Consider the following 17,007-nt stretch of genomic DNA (forward strand, 5'->3'; position numbering starts at 1 on the left):
TGCACTAAATGAGGCATGAATCCTGAAGAAAATAGGATTTGAGAATGCAATTAAAGAATACATGTCATAATGAATATGTCAAGGCTAAGCTGAGGCTGCACAGGCAATATTAATTCTGGTATTACTTGACTGAATTGCTGACTTTTCAGCATCAAGAACGCTAATCTAATCTAACATGCTTGTAATACAGCATGTTCAGGAAACAGGCCATAATTCAATGCATTGGGTGAATGCAAGAAGTCTACAGTTTGCAGCAATAACAACTGAACTCAACAGAAGTCCTGGTATGCATATATTCAATTGTTATTTCTGTAAAATATTATTAAAAAGCAGAGCTTTGATTTACTTGTAGTAAATCAAAAAGTAATAAGAAGGTTTTCAGCCCGAAATTAAATGCAAACTCAACAATACAGATGATCTTTATATGATCATATGCATTCATATATATGTGACAAGAAACACTTAGATCTGGCAGTAAGGAGCATGGTTTAGTAATATTGGTGGTAGTTGGACTGTTGGGCTAGATGATCTCGGAGGTCTTTTCCAACCTTGGTGATTCTATAATTCTATGAAATACACACATTTAGAGTAAGCTGTTTAAAAAATGTTTATGGTATTAAAACTGAGGTAAGTTGAAGCAACAAAACTGAAACTGTTATGCTGAAAAAGAGGAAATGAGATCTTGTATGATGAAGCAATCTCTCTTACATAAATAGTAATAAACTTAATGACAGTTTATATACGTACAGTGAGTTATAATGGCTCAATATGCTTGTAGGTCAGTGAATTGAGAACAATTTTTTTGAAGTTAGCACTTGCAAGGTAAATGACCCATACTCACATTGACATCGAAGCCAGAAAAGTAGGAGTTACAACTTACAAAGTAAGATGTGAAAATCTACTTTAACTTTGCAAAACAGAAGGAAAATGTATTTCACCTGCTTACTCAAGGACCTTTGCTATGCTTGGAAGCTAACACAACAAACATCCTATTATACCTGTAAGGGTTTACAGAACAGCTTTCCTACTAATACAGAGAAAAATGGGTAAGATACCTCCAAGATTTAAAGAAAAATACAGGCTTCTCAACACAGAGATACTTCAACATCTACAACCAAAATCTGACTTCAGTTAGAACAGAAGAATACAAACATTTCTGTTACTACACAAGAATGTCTATCTACCCAGGTAAAAGATTAAGGTATATTACAATTCCTTTTAGGGGCATCCCATTAGCCTCTTATGCAGGCAAACAAAATACATCAGTCTTTACTTCTCTGAAGTAAAGAGCATGTGATTTTCAGTAAAGACTGTTTTGAAACTCTAAGGCATAAGAGGTGAAAAAAGGGCAGGCTTCTACTCTGTCTGCTGTCTTCTCACTGATTCAAGGAGAAAAGACTGCCTTTGGCAGGTTAATCCACTCAGGCTACACTGTCAAGATGAACAGCTATGCCAATATTCATACAGCTTTCAGAAAAAAAGGAAAAATAAAGAAAAAATATGGTGGGTTAGCATTCCTGCTATTGCAAAAACAAAGTCCTGATTAAAAGTAAAAGAAAGATACTGTCGTCACTTTGCTAGCAATACTGAGAAAACAACACTACAATTGGCTGGAAACAGAAAGATTATCTTCCCAAACCTAACATTTAGAAAGGATATATTTCAAAAGACCATTAAAAAAAAAAAAAAAAAAAAAAAGGTAAAAGGTAGTGCTGCATAGTACTGAAAATTAGCATTTACATAGTTTTGCAGGTGAAAAATTCAATGCATATACAAACTGTGTTCCTTCAGGACAGCTTCCTATTATTCACCATGATTCACTTTAAAAATTCACTTTAAAATCCTTGGTTATGGAAGTCAAATAAAAATCAATCAAGAGAATCCTTAAAATGTTAAGATCAGTATTACATAGAAAGCTACATCAAATAAAAGCAGAATATTCAGCTTGACAGATAAGTGAGTAATGTTTAAGACCCTCTGGTTCACGCCCTGTGCTGCCATAAGGGTCAACATAAAACATGACTTGAGAGACCCAGGATGGATCTTCTAGAGGTGCCACCTTAGACTAGTGAAATAAAATTAAAAAAAAAAAAAAAAAGACCTAGAGGTAGACTCCTGCAAGACACTTCTGGTCACAGGGAGCTTAGAATACCCCAGACAGGTAGAAAACGATGTCAGGAACATACTGTGATAGTAGCAGAGGCAGAAAAATACTCAAAAGAACAGTTGGAAAACGACAGGCAGTAGGATCAAATTTAGTTACAAAATGTTTGAGTCAAGTATAACTGTTGACTGTGTTAGATCAAAGCAAGTAAAAAGTGCATGTAATAGTTGTATAGGCCTGTATGAAGGCAGACAGAGGGGAAAAGGTGGAAAAAAAAAGTATAAAGAGAAAGGAAGAGTCCATACCTAAGCCCGTGCCAAGTATTTCTAAATAGAACTAAGTAGAAAGCACTTCAAAACAAGTAAGAAAAGAATCTTAACAGGTCATACTTACATTCCAGATACTAATGACACTTTGAAAACATGTTGAATAGTTGAAGACGGATTGCCTAAAGCAACATTAAGTGCTCTGTCAATGCTGAATGCCACTTGGCGGAGATAGTGTTCTGGATGCTGACCAAACCCATCATATGGTACATAGAGGTAAGGAAAGACACCATGCAAGTGGAGACAAGTCTTCTGACCTAAAAAGAGAAGGCAAACATTTATTTTTTAATGACATCTTCATTTAAGTAGTTGCAGAATTTGAAAATTTTCAGGCTATTTTCAGGCACTGCAGACAGGATGAATTGATTAAATAAGTTCAGATCCAGTTAATACAAAAAGTACCAATTCAGAGCAGTTCTCACATTTATTTTATTGACTGAAGCAATAAGGAACAGACAAAACTAGATGATATAACTACAAATTCTGTTGTAATCTAAACATCTAAAAATCTAAAAATCTAACAATTTTCTTTATGATAACAAGACAACATCACTCTCAGAATAATTTTGCATAATCATTTACTGTTGGATGATTTAACAGCTTCCCAGTCCTTGTGAAAATTTGCTGATTTCGAAATTCTTTCCATTCCTTACTTGGCTGAGTATACAGCTTCTCAGAAATTAAAAAGAATGTCCAAGAATGTCCATCCACCAGGTCATTCAATATCCTAGTTATTAAGGTATAAGTTGGAATATGGAACGTTGATTCCTGTGACATCTCTGCCAGTCTCTAGCCTACTAATGATATAATTCTTAGTATTAGCTTTCATCAGTCTGCAACAACAGCAGAATGAGAGAAAACACCATGAAAACCACACTGCTAGACAAGACCACAGTTCAAGCTTCTGCTTCAGACAAGGTAAGTACAGCAATGGGGATTGAGTTCTTCCAAATACCACCAATATTTTACACTCCTCATCTGTCTCATCTGTAAAGAGTATTCTCTGTTCTTTCCTCACCATAAAACAGCACAGCCCGCATTCACTCCTGAGCTGAAACTCCTGTTCACTATCTTCTAAGCCCCCATAAGTCTTCATGACTTCTCACTGGTCAATGAAAAAGGTTCACAGAAAACTACTGTGTGTCAGCACACATCATTCAGTAGCTCCCACCCAACTGTACAGACAAAGTCTCTAACACTGTATTTCTTCTAGGTAGGCCCTCTGCATGAAGACAGTACAGCAGTGCCCAAAGGCAACGCTTTAATCAACCATGAGATAAACACTAGGGAAGAGGCTGCACAGCCACAGTGGCTGCAACTCTAATGAACCAGATTTCCAAAAGTTTACACTGAGATTAGTTCTGGGAAAACAGACCTCTACATTCACCCTCACATTAGTGCTCCACTGGCCACCCAGTAATGACAGCTGTAGGTCCATTAAAGAACAAGCAGAGCAGACAGAGCTAGGACACCTGCACATTTTTACACCTTTGAAACATGTACCTTCGAATATCATAAGCAACACAGATTTTTGTTTTTAAGCTGGGGTTCAGATCCATTTTTCTTTCTCTAAATATTTACTGGTCCCTCATGTAATGTCCCAGAGTGACATTAGAGGATGCTTAGAGGATGCTAGCACATGGGATGTTCTCCAAGGTGATGTTTTTTAAAACTTTCTAGAAGTTGAACCCATCAAGTCTCTTCAGCAATGTTTAAATAGCACCAAAATACACATTCATAATCTTGAGGTCATCATGTATAATGAATTCTGCCCATGCTAAAGAAACTAAACAATACGAACTACAAGTCTTTAAATGGCAAAATGAAGGACAGAATCAACAGCTTTACATGGCAGAAAAACCTCTGCCCTTTGTGAGAGAGATCATTTTTTAGTAGGATGTGAATGGAGAGAGCACTGATCTGTGCAGCGATAGCAGATCACTTATGTTCACAAATTAATGTTCTGCATCAAGTTACCAACAAATGCAAGTGTCTCTCCACATCTGTATTTAACATTGACTAAAACAAGGCTTTTCCCCCTGACTAAAATTAGAAGTGGTCTAAATCTTTACAGTTCTTCCTATGTTTACTTTTTAATAATCTTTTAAACACATGTAAGTGTCACATTCAGAGAGAAATTCAAATTTTACTCATATGTGTTTGTCTGAATGCTTACCAAGGCTTTTTAAAAAAATGAATAAACCTACTCACCCCAAACTGTACTTAATAGTGCAGGTATAGAATAAGAACTTCTGGCAGAAATACAGGTCTGTCCATGGTTTTGTTACCTACAACTTGTGAAGTCAAATCAGTTCTACATCTGCACGTTAATTTTTACACAAGAAGCTCTGAACTCCTGTTATTTTTAACACCGAAATATCTTTGCTTTAATGGCTGCCAAACTATTCTGGATTATAATAAAATTGTTGCCCTACAAAACAAAATTACAAAGCACCAGACTAAATAAACCAGGGGGATGGTATGAAGTTATTATTTAAATTCAGGTTCCTGACAATTTAAGTAGAACAATTACTTAATAATTCTTTTAGAGCTAACATCTGATTAGCCAAGTTAAGTGAGTTAAAAATAGAGGTACATTCATTTCAATTGCAAATATTTAAGATTTTTTGCTGATCTGAAACATCACTTTACTGCTGAAAACAAAAACACTACAAAGAAAGCTCCCTTATGCTTCTTTCTCTCACCTTCCTTTGCACTTCCTTTATGTGCAAAAACCCCAAACCGATCACAGAAAACACTGCAGCTTTCAGGTGACCAAAGCACCAAACCTTTTAGATCCAGGGAAATCTTACAAACCATCCATACTGAATCACTCCCTCCTTTTTGATTCTGCCAGGAAAGCAAACAAGCTGCTGCTGAAGGAAGGCTCCAAGCCGGCGAGCAGCTGTTAAGTTACGTGGCTTTGTACAGTTACTCACTTTGATCTTCGTTAGTATTCACTCATTTATCATGACATTCGGTTATACTATTTTTATTTACAGTCCACACTATTGCAAGTCTTACCCTACTAGTGTAAGAACTGAGTCGTTTGCTTCCACCGTTTAAGTAAAAGCACTGAATTGCACCAGATGTTGCGGGGTTGTGTCTGAGGCTCAGGCTCCAGGAGCAGCAGCCATGGTTTGTGCTGAGCCGCTACAGATTTCTGGGGATTCCTACCAGTAGGGACACAAGAAGAAAACAGATCTACCTACCGAGGAGCTCAGACCACACAGACATACCTATTAACATCAATTAAAGCCTTGGCATTGGATAAGGTTAAAATGTTTTATGCTTTAAACATGTCAAATCTCATGTTTCTCTTTTTTTTTTTTTTCTTTTTGAGATACAGATAGAAGCAAATCTGTACTGCTGGAACAGCAGTGACTGCTTACAGCAACCAGTTGATGTTTTTACACCTACCCACTGCTTTCTTTAAATGTCAAGAATCAGTGGAAGTGGTGCTCTACAGCACATTAGCCATGCAGACTATGAGACTGCCCTCCTCAGTCTCTCAGTGCAAAGCTGAAAGCCTAGCAGTGATTTCCAGAGCTTACCTCTTTTCAGCAAATAACAGTATTCCATACTACAGCACATGTACATCACAACTACTCTGCATCTGAGAGCGACGTGTACGATGGCTCTATTAACAAAAGGACATACTGTGTACACAAATGCAACAGTTGATGGTGATAACCAGCAACCGGGAGGAGGATGCTGCCCAGATAGCCCCTCCATAGCCCAAAGTCTGTTAAAGAACGGGATCTGCACTGGTTGAGTTACCTGCAAGTCACAGACCAAGCACACCAGTACATGATGCAAAAGGGCTGCTGAGCAAATGTACAGATATGTAGAAGTAAAGCTGGGGCTTACTCGCAAGCTTTTTTCAGGCACTGAATGAAGCAGTGAAGTAATGAATGAGAAGTGCTGCTGTAACGCAGGAAAGGAGCAATAGACAAAGCCCTGAGATACTACAGTATGCTCAACTAGCAAACTCGCCACATTCTATGAGAAGAAAAAAGTTCAACCGAACATCAACATAGATGAATAGCCAACATAATAATGAATCAATACCAGGAAAAAAATATATATATATATTTTTTTTTAGACAACAAAGTGAGCCTTACATGTTTGGGTTTTTTTTAGACATAGCGCTAAACCCTTATTTATTAAAGCAAGTGACAAAAAATGTTACTGAAGTATTAAAAACAAATATAGCTTTGTGTACTTGAAACCCATGAGGCATGGATTAAAAATTTTTTTAATGCTGCTGATTTTTGAAGATGGTTGCTACATGCATTACAATTAGGAATGCACGCCAGATATAATCCTTGCTCTACTGTCATTCAAAATATTAGAAGAAAAAGCTGTAGTAAGCCTGAAACAGAAAACTTCAATATGATTAGGAGAACCGAAACTAGTAGGATAAAGGAATGCAAAACTACTAGATTGTATATCAAGAACAAGCAAGAACTGATTTCTTCTAACCACCAGAAAGCTCAGCCACACAAGATGGTTTTTTTTCTGTTCCAGATCAAGTTGGTATCTATGCAGTATCACAGAATGGCTGAGGTTGGAAGGGATCTTTGGAGGGTCGTTTGGTCCAACCCATCTGCTCAAGCATATGTACAAGTCATTTCCTAGTACAGCAAGATAGAGAGCCTGAGGATTATCATTCCAGAGTCCTCAGAGACATGCTTTTTCACCATTTGAAAATAAAACTGACTCAGTCTAAGCTTCTAAAAATATTTCTGAGCTGAGAAAAAACAGGACAAATCTCAGTGCAATAGAAAAACATGAAAAAAATAAGGGACCTTATTGTATTGTCCAGCTCAGGAATAAACTTAGTCAAGGTTCTTGACTCGAATGACACGAACCTACGGATTCACCACAGCTAGCACATGAAAATCTTATAAGTATTTGGGCATGAGAAGATGGAAGTCCATCTGCTCTGAATTTCACAGACAGGTTTGGGTTGGAAGGGATCTTTACAGATCATCTAGTCCTTTCCCTCTGTCAGAAGCAGAGACACCACCTACTAGATATGGTTGCCCAAAGCCCATCCTAGCTGGCTTGCAACATTTCTAAGGATGGGGCATCTACAACCTCTTTGTCAACCACTTCCAGTGTTTCCTCCCGTTACAGTAAAATTTTCTGATCTAATTCATCAGTGTCTTTCTTATACTGGAGATCCCCAGGCTACATGCTGTACTCCCTTGTGAGATCCTGTCTGAAGAATCAGCTCCCTCGACTTGCTGGCAACACTTCAGTTTACGCAGCCTAGGAAACATGATTTGCTTTCTGGGCTGCAAGCACACACGATCAGTACAAATCCAACTTTTCACCTACCAGGATCCCCAAGTCCCTCTCTGCAGGGATAGACAAATTTTCTCTCAGACAAATTTTTGCCCACCCCTACAGAACTCTTTGAGGATTCACACTCCAGCAATGGGTGAGTTCATGCAGTTATCACTTCCAGTTATTTCTTTCAAAAGACTTTCACTCTCATGGGAAGAATGTCTGAGCACAGCATGTAGATGAACCTAAACCAATGCAGTTTATATCCTACAATACTAAAGTAGACAGGAATCTACTAGGCCATAAGTCAATACTGGTTTCAAAACATCCAAAAGAAACCACCCACTACGTTCTGTGATCCATTCTACCTAGGAACAGTGAAACCCTGTGTCTCATTTAACTGACCTAAACAAAAGCCTATAGGCAAAGCTCTACTTTGTAGATTTAAATTTGTATCACCACACGGAAAAGATTTCAAGATTCCAAGGAAAGAGCAAGAAGTTCAAGGACACTTCAGCTTCTGTATTCATGCATGAGCCGGGATGATGCTAAAACACAAAATCCTTACATTTGCCATTTCCAGAAATGAATCAGAACATGACCTACAGCTGCAACACAGTTTGACCAGAATTTTATACACAGAACTCAAAGCTGTTTGGTTCCTATGCTACACCTTTTAGTATAGGAACTGATTGTGGAACTCTCACAGATTGAAGTGTGACGTACTAGAAACATTTTGAATAGACATCACCTCATTTCATATTCAGAAAACTAAAACTAAATGTGGATAACACAACTTTTCTGTAAAGTTCAATGATGGTCTACAAGCAAACATTTTTTGCTGTGATATTTCTGCAACATCAGAAGATTATCCCATTTTAAAATGTAAGCGGAGCCATAGGGAACAAATGTACAAAATCCATTTCTGTAAGTAAAATAAGTAATTAGTTTTGCTGAAGCTCTCCCTAGAAATGTTATTTTAATTATTGAACTACGACACATTTGTCCCAAACTACTGTACAATACAACAAGATGGGAGCAAAAAGGAGCACGTAGCAGCACTTAAATACATGGCAAAATCCCAAGATTTTAGAAAAATCCTGGCTGGAGATTAAGAGAAGGATGTAGAAGACAAAAGACAAAGGACTTCATATGTTTGAAATCTATTAAGAGTACTTTAAGTGCAGTACATTAAGTTTTGCAAAGTAGCAAAACTAATTAAATATAGATTGTATTAGTAGAAGAACAATGTGAATGCACAAAGTACGCATACACTTCCTCTAACTGTAACAGTAAAGCAAACTCAACAGAAAACAAAAGATATGACACCAGCATCTTTAAAGGATAAACAGATATTTTCAAGTAATTGTTCAATTATCCAGGTTAAAAATTTTGAGAAAAGAAAAAAAGAAGAGTTACCATACTCCAGGCAATCTCATTATTTCCCCAGGAAGTATCTTCAGAAAACAACAAGTTTTCTGAAGAAGAGTGCTTTTAGTCTGTTCTGATTGCAAGCTAGGAGCAATGTGAGCATCTCCTGCACAAGTTAAATAATACTTTAAACTTAAACCATCTCACTCAGTGGAGTGAGTTTGTCAACACACTGATCACTGAATATTCAATACTGAGCTACTGAAATTGGACAAGACTTTACTTTATACCGGCAATACAACCTTTGGAATGAGGCCATCATTCTTTGACTCTCACAGAAAGCAAGAACATCACTGATACATGAATTCAGAAATAAGTCTGGTAACACTTTGATGAAGTTAAATCCTTCCCCTAGCATAACTTGGGAAAGTACTTCCCTCTTAAAATGTGCCATGCCATTTAAAAATATGGAGTTCAATCTTTTAATGTCACTGTCCCTTAATAGTAGATTTAAGTAAATTCTTCAATGAAATCTCAGCATTTCCCAGAATCCGAAATCAAGCCATTTTCTTTTTCCAAGAGAGTGCTAAGAAAGGGAGAAATACGTATTGAACACTCAAGAAAAGAGCGCAAAGACCATATTTCACATACAGGGTTACATATTTGTGTCAAAGCCTTCAGTCTCTAACATATATGAAAACATTTATTTCAGTAGCATTTGTAAAAGGGACAGATAAACAGTTTTTAATTAAATATGTTTCAACCCAAATGGAGTGTTTGGGTATAGACGTACAACTCTTATAATTCTTCAGTCAGCAACCTCCCTTCTACCAACCAATACCTCTACATTCATAAAAAGAAAAAAAAATAAAACATAAAGCTCATCCATTGGGAAAATGAGGGCCTGTGATTCATTACAGCTTGATTATTCCTCTCCTTGATGTAGAGATCCTTAGCAAGGAGAAGGACTGTGCTTTCTCTTTAAAATTAGGAATCTCTGTATGATTGGTGCATACTGAATTAATACATAGCCAATAATCAAAGAGAAGAGGTTCACTTCCCACCTAGGGAGATCTCATGTGTGGCCCAAATTACTTACTGTAGGTGATGCACTTTTTCACAAAATGGAGGTAACAGTACTTTCATATTGAATTATCTGTTTAAAGAATAAATATACTAAAAAAGCACTGAGGGAAAAAGATGGCTTGCGTACAACAGCTTAAAAGACATAGGACAAAGTACCCAAAGAAGAAGCAGCATTATACTGCAGATAATACTACATCTGTGCTACCTGGTGTAGGGAACCTGCTTTGGCAGGGGGGTTGGACTCGATGATCTCTGGAGGTCCCTTCCAACCCCTACAATTCTGTGATTCTGTGATCTATCTTAGCAAGTCTTTGTGAAAAGAAAACAAACTCCCATGAGCAATTTGTAGGCCTAGAGTCCTACTACTGAGTGTACTCTTCTAGGAGTAGCAGATTACCTCAAAACTCTGAAATTGTACAGCTTTCTTTAATACTTTTGCATCAGGAAAATCAAAACAACCTGAAAATATGAAAAACATATAACCTCCACCTTCTAACTACAGAGTAGCTTAAGTGCAACAAGCAAAGTAAGCAAACAAACTTGTTCTTCCACTTGAACTAAAGGGGAAACAAAGATAAAAGCAGAACATCCAAATGTAATTTTCAAATACGTTAAAAAAGGAATGCAAACATACATGATAACTAACTGTGCTAGGAGAAAAAAGGCAAAAACAAAAAACCAAAAACAGTATGAGGAAGATTTCTGTACTTAAAAGCAAAGATGAAAATCTGTAATAAATATCACACCACCCCAGTGGTTTTTTAAAAGCAGATAAGGAAATCTGTTTTGGGGGAGCCCCCTCTAAACTAATGTGCATAAAGGAATCTTTGTGCTCAGATTTGTGGTCACTTTCTAGATTCAAACAATAAGTCCACAAGCTTTCTTGGATCCATTATTTTCCAAATAAGAAATACCTCTGCAATTATTTAATCAACAGATGGTCCCAAGGTCTTGAGAAGCCTGGAATGCTTCTGCTGCTCAGAGGTTCAATGGTGATAGCACAGGAAACACCAAACAAAATCATGTTTGCAACACTGTTTTTAACAGAGAGAATAAGTATACACTTCAGCTGTTGCATCTCCAAGTGATATATTTCCAACTAATTTGCTTGCAAGTATTTTTTTTTTAAAACATTAAATCTAAATTATCTTAATTATATGAAACATGAATTGTAAGAGACAACCTGCCTCACCAGTCTGGAAAGTCATAAGATTGTCACAGAGAACCAAACTCTGTTAGATACTTTGAACTGTGAGGTATCTACAGAACAAATAATCTCTGAAGTTGCTCACCCTAGATTACACACTAGACATTACTTCTGATGGAAAATACCAGCTGAAATAAGCCTTCATCCTACTGAGATTTTTTAACTTCTTTTTTAAATTTCAATCTGGAAATATGTAACGGGTTCCTCTTTTCTTGAATCTCTTAACATACTTTCTGAATGTGACATTAGAAAATAACACTGCTTTCAATTTCAGAAATACTACTGAAAAACCCAGCCATTTGTAGGATGGCACACCTGTGAAGGTACAACATCAGCAAGGAGCAACAACTGCCTGCAGTTAACATCAAATGCAATAGCTGAGTACATACTAGAGAATACTGAAAAAACCTAAAACACAAAATCTGTTGTCAAGTAGCCAAACTAGAACCAGGAAAATTGAAAAGAGAGAAGATTGTTTAAAAATGCCTTAAGTCTCCTTCTTCAATGTCCTTCACTTCAGTTAAGATCCTCAAAGATCAAGGATGAGCTACATAGAAACCACTCTTTATGAGCTTGATAAATTATGGGATACAGCAAAAATATTTTCTTCTTAGTACAAACAAGCAGACATACAAGTCTGGGTTTGGTATTAAATACCCATCTACAAAAGGAGCTGTGTGTGAAATGTTATTCTTGCTCCCTATACTAACAGATAGCACTTGTAAGCATCTGGACAATATCAGTAATGTTTTCAGGATGAGTGTCAAAAAATCACTATGACACCAGCTAAAATAACCACACGTAAGAAGAAAATAGAGGCCAAATTACTATTCCAATAAGAAAAGTAGCCATTCAAATGCAGGAGAGGCAGACTATATTTGACCAACTGGGAAGAATAAAGGAATGTTATCTAATAAATGCTTATATGTATCTAAAAGAAGGGGGGAGGCAAATGGGTGAGGAGAGGTGCATAGTGACAGGACTAAGAGTAGTGGCCTAAAACTTGAATGTAGGAAGTTCCACACTAACATGCAGAAGAACTTCTATACAGTAAAGGTGACTTTACTTGGAACAGGCTGTCCAGAGAGATTGTGGAGTCTCCTTCTATGCAGATATTCAAGACCTATTTGGACACCTACCTGTGTGACCTATTGTATGGTACCTGCTTTAGCAGGGGGTTAGACTCTATGATGTCTTGAGATCTCTTCCAACCCCTGCAATTCTGTTATTCCATGACAAAAAGCATAGCTGAATACAAAATATTTTCTTACTCCCAATAAACTAATGGTCTGCGTGCTTTACTACATCCAGTAAAAGATGAACAACAAAAGCCCATAGAAAAAGGAGGAGTAGTCACACAACCTCTTCTTCCCCATTTCCTTTAACTAACTTTCATTACAAACTATCACTCCTATCCAAGTTCTCTTAGCTATCTTATTAGTCTTTCTTGATCAGAGAAAAACTAATCATATACAAATGGCTATTGGTTCATATATAACCAAAGGAGAACAAGTTTTGCTGGTTGTTAACTGAAGATGCTGATCTTTACATATGGAAACGCACAAGTTCCGTAAGGAGTGTGCATAATTCTAATCACAATTTCCCTGCATCAGACTAAACCAGCGCAAAGATTTCTGTTTAAATAGAAGAGACGTTTCTGTCAGCTAGATAGTTGGAGAAGGAGGGCGGGGAATATATTGCCAAACACTGCTGTTCTAAATCCTAGGAAAAAAATACCCTAAAGTTCAACATGATGAGGTTAGCATTGTTTTCATTGGCATTACCTTTCCACATACACTTTTTGGAAATGTTGAATACTATAAATTCATGAACACCACCACACTTGTGTAATCCCAGTGAAGTGGTACAGTACAGAATATAAACACTCTCATGAGCCAGACTTGTTTACATTAACAAATAAATGACACCATATTCTGTTTGTTTTCTCTTGCTCAATTCTTCATCCAGAAACTAACTCTGTGAGTACTTCTTAGACTTTTTTTCTCCTATATTTGCATTAAGCTCCAGTTAGCACATAACTGTCTCAACTCAGCCAACTTCTCCACCAGGAAGCTAGACAACATGCTCCACAAGAATAAGCAATGTTTTTATGTACTGAGTTTACATGGCAAGGTTTGGTAGCAGGAGGACTGCTAGAGTGGCCTCTGCAAGCAGAGCCCAGCAGCCACCCTACATCAGATCAGAGCCAGCTCCAGCTGCTCCAAAAGGGATCTGCTGCTGTTAGAGCTGAACTGTGATGCCTCCGAGAGCAGACTGAAGAATGAAGAAAAAAACTGCTGTGCTACAAGCAGCTGGGAGAGAGGAATAAGAAATCTGAGAGGAACAGTCCTGCACACACCAAGGTCAGTGCAGGAGGAGGGCAGGAAGTGTTTCAGGCACAGAGAAGTTCTCTGCAGCCCAGGAAAGGCCCATCATGGAGCAGACTCATCATGCTTAACTTTTAAAGAAATAAGTTCTTAATTTGTTATTTGTTCAAAGCTTAACATTTTTTGGAGAGGTGACAACTTAAGGAGTACTTTAAGGAGTACTAGGAGTACTTCCTTACCTTACACACCTTTTAAATTACTCCAAGCTTTTGAAAGGGCTATACAGTACGTGACAGTAATAGCAGAGACAACTTCCTGATAGGAGAAGAAACTATATTCTAAAGACTACTGACTGCACTAGTTTATACATCCAGGTGCTGGCAGCAGGGGTGGCCTCTGTAAGAAGAGGCAGACAGGTCCAGCTGGCCTTAACAGACCCACCGCAGAGCTCAGCTGAGTTCATCACTGAAGCTGGTGGTACCTCTGGGAAAACATGCTTAAGAGGGAACACCAACATCAAAGAAAGGAGGAGGAACAGATTTCCCCTGCAGCACTCAGAAGGGCCCACACTGGAGGAGAGGGAAGGTGACAGATGGAAGGAAGCAGTGGCAGAGAGAAACCACAGTGAAAACGAACTGATTGCCACCTTCTCCCGTCATCCCCTGTGTGTGGCTTATAGGATGAGGCGGTGTGGTCTGAGGAGTCTGGAGTGAAGCTGAGCCTAAGAAAAAGGGAAGAAAGGCATAGTTTATGTTTCAGTTTGTTTCTCGCTACCTGAATCTATTTTAATGGACAATAAATTAATGTTCTAGCTGTAAGCCTCTGCATCCTAAAACCTTTTTCAGAAGGTTTGAAAAAGGCAATCAAGTAAAGCAAGTCCTAGTATTAATAAACTACACCTGCTGTCAAGTAATCTACAATTTTAACAGAAGATTTCAGAGCATTTCAGGCAAAAATTTCTGCTCTGAACTTTTATTCAAACTAGAAGTTTCAACCTACTCATATTAACTTCATATAAGAGCACATATATCCCAGTCCCTAAGGTAACAAAAACTTTCAACACAACATTAACGTATTTAACCACAAACTTTCCATAAGTTAAACCTATTACTGTTACTTACATTGAATACCATAATGACATAAACACTGTATACGTTTGTTGTATTGATATGATAAGCAAAGCAGAAGAAAGTAATACACTTTACAAGCAATCTATCTACAAAGACGTCGGTGACAGATATGTCTGGTTCATGAGTCTTCCAAGATAGGCCATATACAAAAGGCACAGATTGTTAAAGCATTTCCAAGAGTGGGAACAAGAAATTACAGCAAGCAGGCAGAGTGACTAAATGCTCTAATTCATTTTTCCTTTTTAAAAAGATGTTATAAACTGAGATCGCACATTCCTCAAATCCTTATTCTAAGTTTTCCTTAAGGATTCTGGAGATAAGACCCCCCAGCGTTACACAAGAGAAACCACTTTCAGCTGGTACTCTTAAAGCAGGCTCTGTTTCGCTATGAATCAATCCCCAGCCAAATTCATTTCTATGGAGCAACTCCACAGATGAATTACAGAAGCTGTATTCCTCAAAGTTGGTGGTCTAAACCTTAATTCATCTCACAGAAGTGTAAATCCAGAGCAATTCTAACCTTCCTATAACAACAACAAAAAATCCACACCCAATTTCACTGCCTCTTTTACCCCCAGATAATTTTGAACTTCTCAGCTCCAGTATAATAGCTTTCACCATACTTATCATCAACAGATATTCACAATTAACTTGAGGTACTGTGCAACATGCAAAAATAACTGTATAAACTGCAGAGAGTAAAGCAGCATTTCAAAACCAATGATGAAGTTATAGCATATTTTTGTTCTGACGAAAGATTTCTCTTCCTCCTTTACGCTACCATATTGTGTTAGAAAGCAATCACAGAACAGTAATGCTATTTCTCTACTTCTATCTTCCTTGCCATCCAGTTATTAGATAGCCTGCTTGTGAAACAAAAATTGCACAAGGGTAATAGACTTACACAAGGAAATAAGTCCTCGAAACTCAAAGTCAGTGAAACCACATCTTTTTACATTCCTACAGATTCATCTACTGTGTTTCAAATAAATTTACTGGTGCTGCTCCAAAACCAATACCTTCAATTTCGTCATGTTGGCCCACAACATCAGAGGGGGAGATGGTGGTGGTATGGCTGTAGAGGTTGAGCATTCCCACCAATGTGCTGTTATACGTTGTCACTGTGTGACACATGGCAGCAGAGGAGCAGTCTGACTGAATGGCATCTAACATGCAAGTGCAGACAAAGCAAAGGTGTGCTGTTAAATTCCTCCATGCAGAAAAAATGGCCTCCACCGACATTCACTGATGCTTGCTGAATGTTCATGGAGACCAAACAGTGGATGTGAGCACAGCGAGGCGGTGGGTGGTGCATTTCAGCAGTGGTGACAGTGACGTAAAAGAAAAGCCTATTCCAGACAGCCATGCTCAGCTGTCACCCCAAAAAATAAAGAGCTGCTATATTTTCCATGGAAATAAACAGGAGGCATTACTGTAGGAGCAAACTGAGTATATTTCAGCTTTCTGTCTTCCACCGTGAATAAAGCCCTCAGGTCACCACCACACCCTCAACTGCAGTTTCTAACAAAGTGGGCTTTTTCTCCCCACTCCAGGTAAACAAGATCTACACCACTAAATGGACATGGACACATGGACAGTGCCTGTCAGTCTTCCAACATGATCTTTTTATGCCTTCTTCTGCTCTTTTACATATTACAAGACATGCAAATGAATGCTCTTTCAGTAGTACAGCTGGTGTTACTATTTTATTCTTCACATTTTGCAATGCTATTAAATATCTTACTTCCTATTTCGGTTTCTTTTGTAACACACTATTTCACTTCCTCATCTTGAATTAAGCATCCATCCCCCTCTTTTCATCTACTATAAAGTCTACTGTCTCTTGGCAGCACTTGAAGGGTTTCATGGCTTTTTGCCTGCTCCAGCCTTTCTTTCCAAAAAGAATGCCCAGCCTTTGTAGCGCTCTTATCTTACGCTTGTTACAGTCATTAATTGGTAACATACACACTGCTCTAGTTCTTCACATAATTAGAACTGCAAGGCCTTTTTATGTCTCAGTGATGCAGTAAAAAAAGAAAATTTAAACATTTGAGGCTTTGCAGAAAGCATGTATCCAAAGACTGCTTGGCCTGTACAAGATCATTTCATGTGGTTGTCTTGTATTCACTCAATAACCTTCAGAGTGGCTGTAAAGACTGTG

The 17,007-nt window shown here is 37.8% G+C and overlaps 1 protein-coding gene across 1 annotated transcript in view; it reads right to left on the reverse strand.

The window, feature by feature from the left end:
• The window catches only part of REV3L (REV3 like, DNA directed polymerase zeta catalytic subunit), a 116,618-nt gene that overhangs the window by 67,579 nt on the left and 32,032 nt on the right, over window positions 1-17,007 (reverse strand). The window contains exon 2 of the mRNA XM_048935527.1: window positions 2,498-2,687. Within this exon, the coding sequence (XP_048791484.1) occupies window positions 2,498-2,687 (190 nt within the window). The remainder of the gene's footprint in view (window positions 1-2,497; window positions 2,688-17,007) is intronic.

The sequence above is a fragment of the Lagopus muta genome, chromosome 2 (assembly GCF_023343835.1).
Source record: "Lagopus muta isolate bLagMut1 chromosome 2, bLagMut1 primary, whole genome shotgun sequence".
In the NCBI taxonomy this organism is placed as follows: Eukaryota; Metazoa; Chordata; class Aves; order Galliformes; family Phasianidae; genus Lagopus; species Lagopus muta.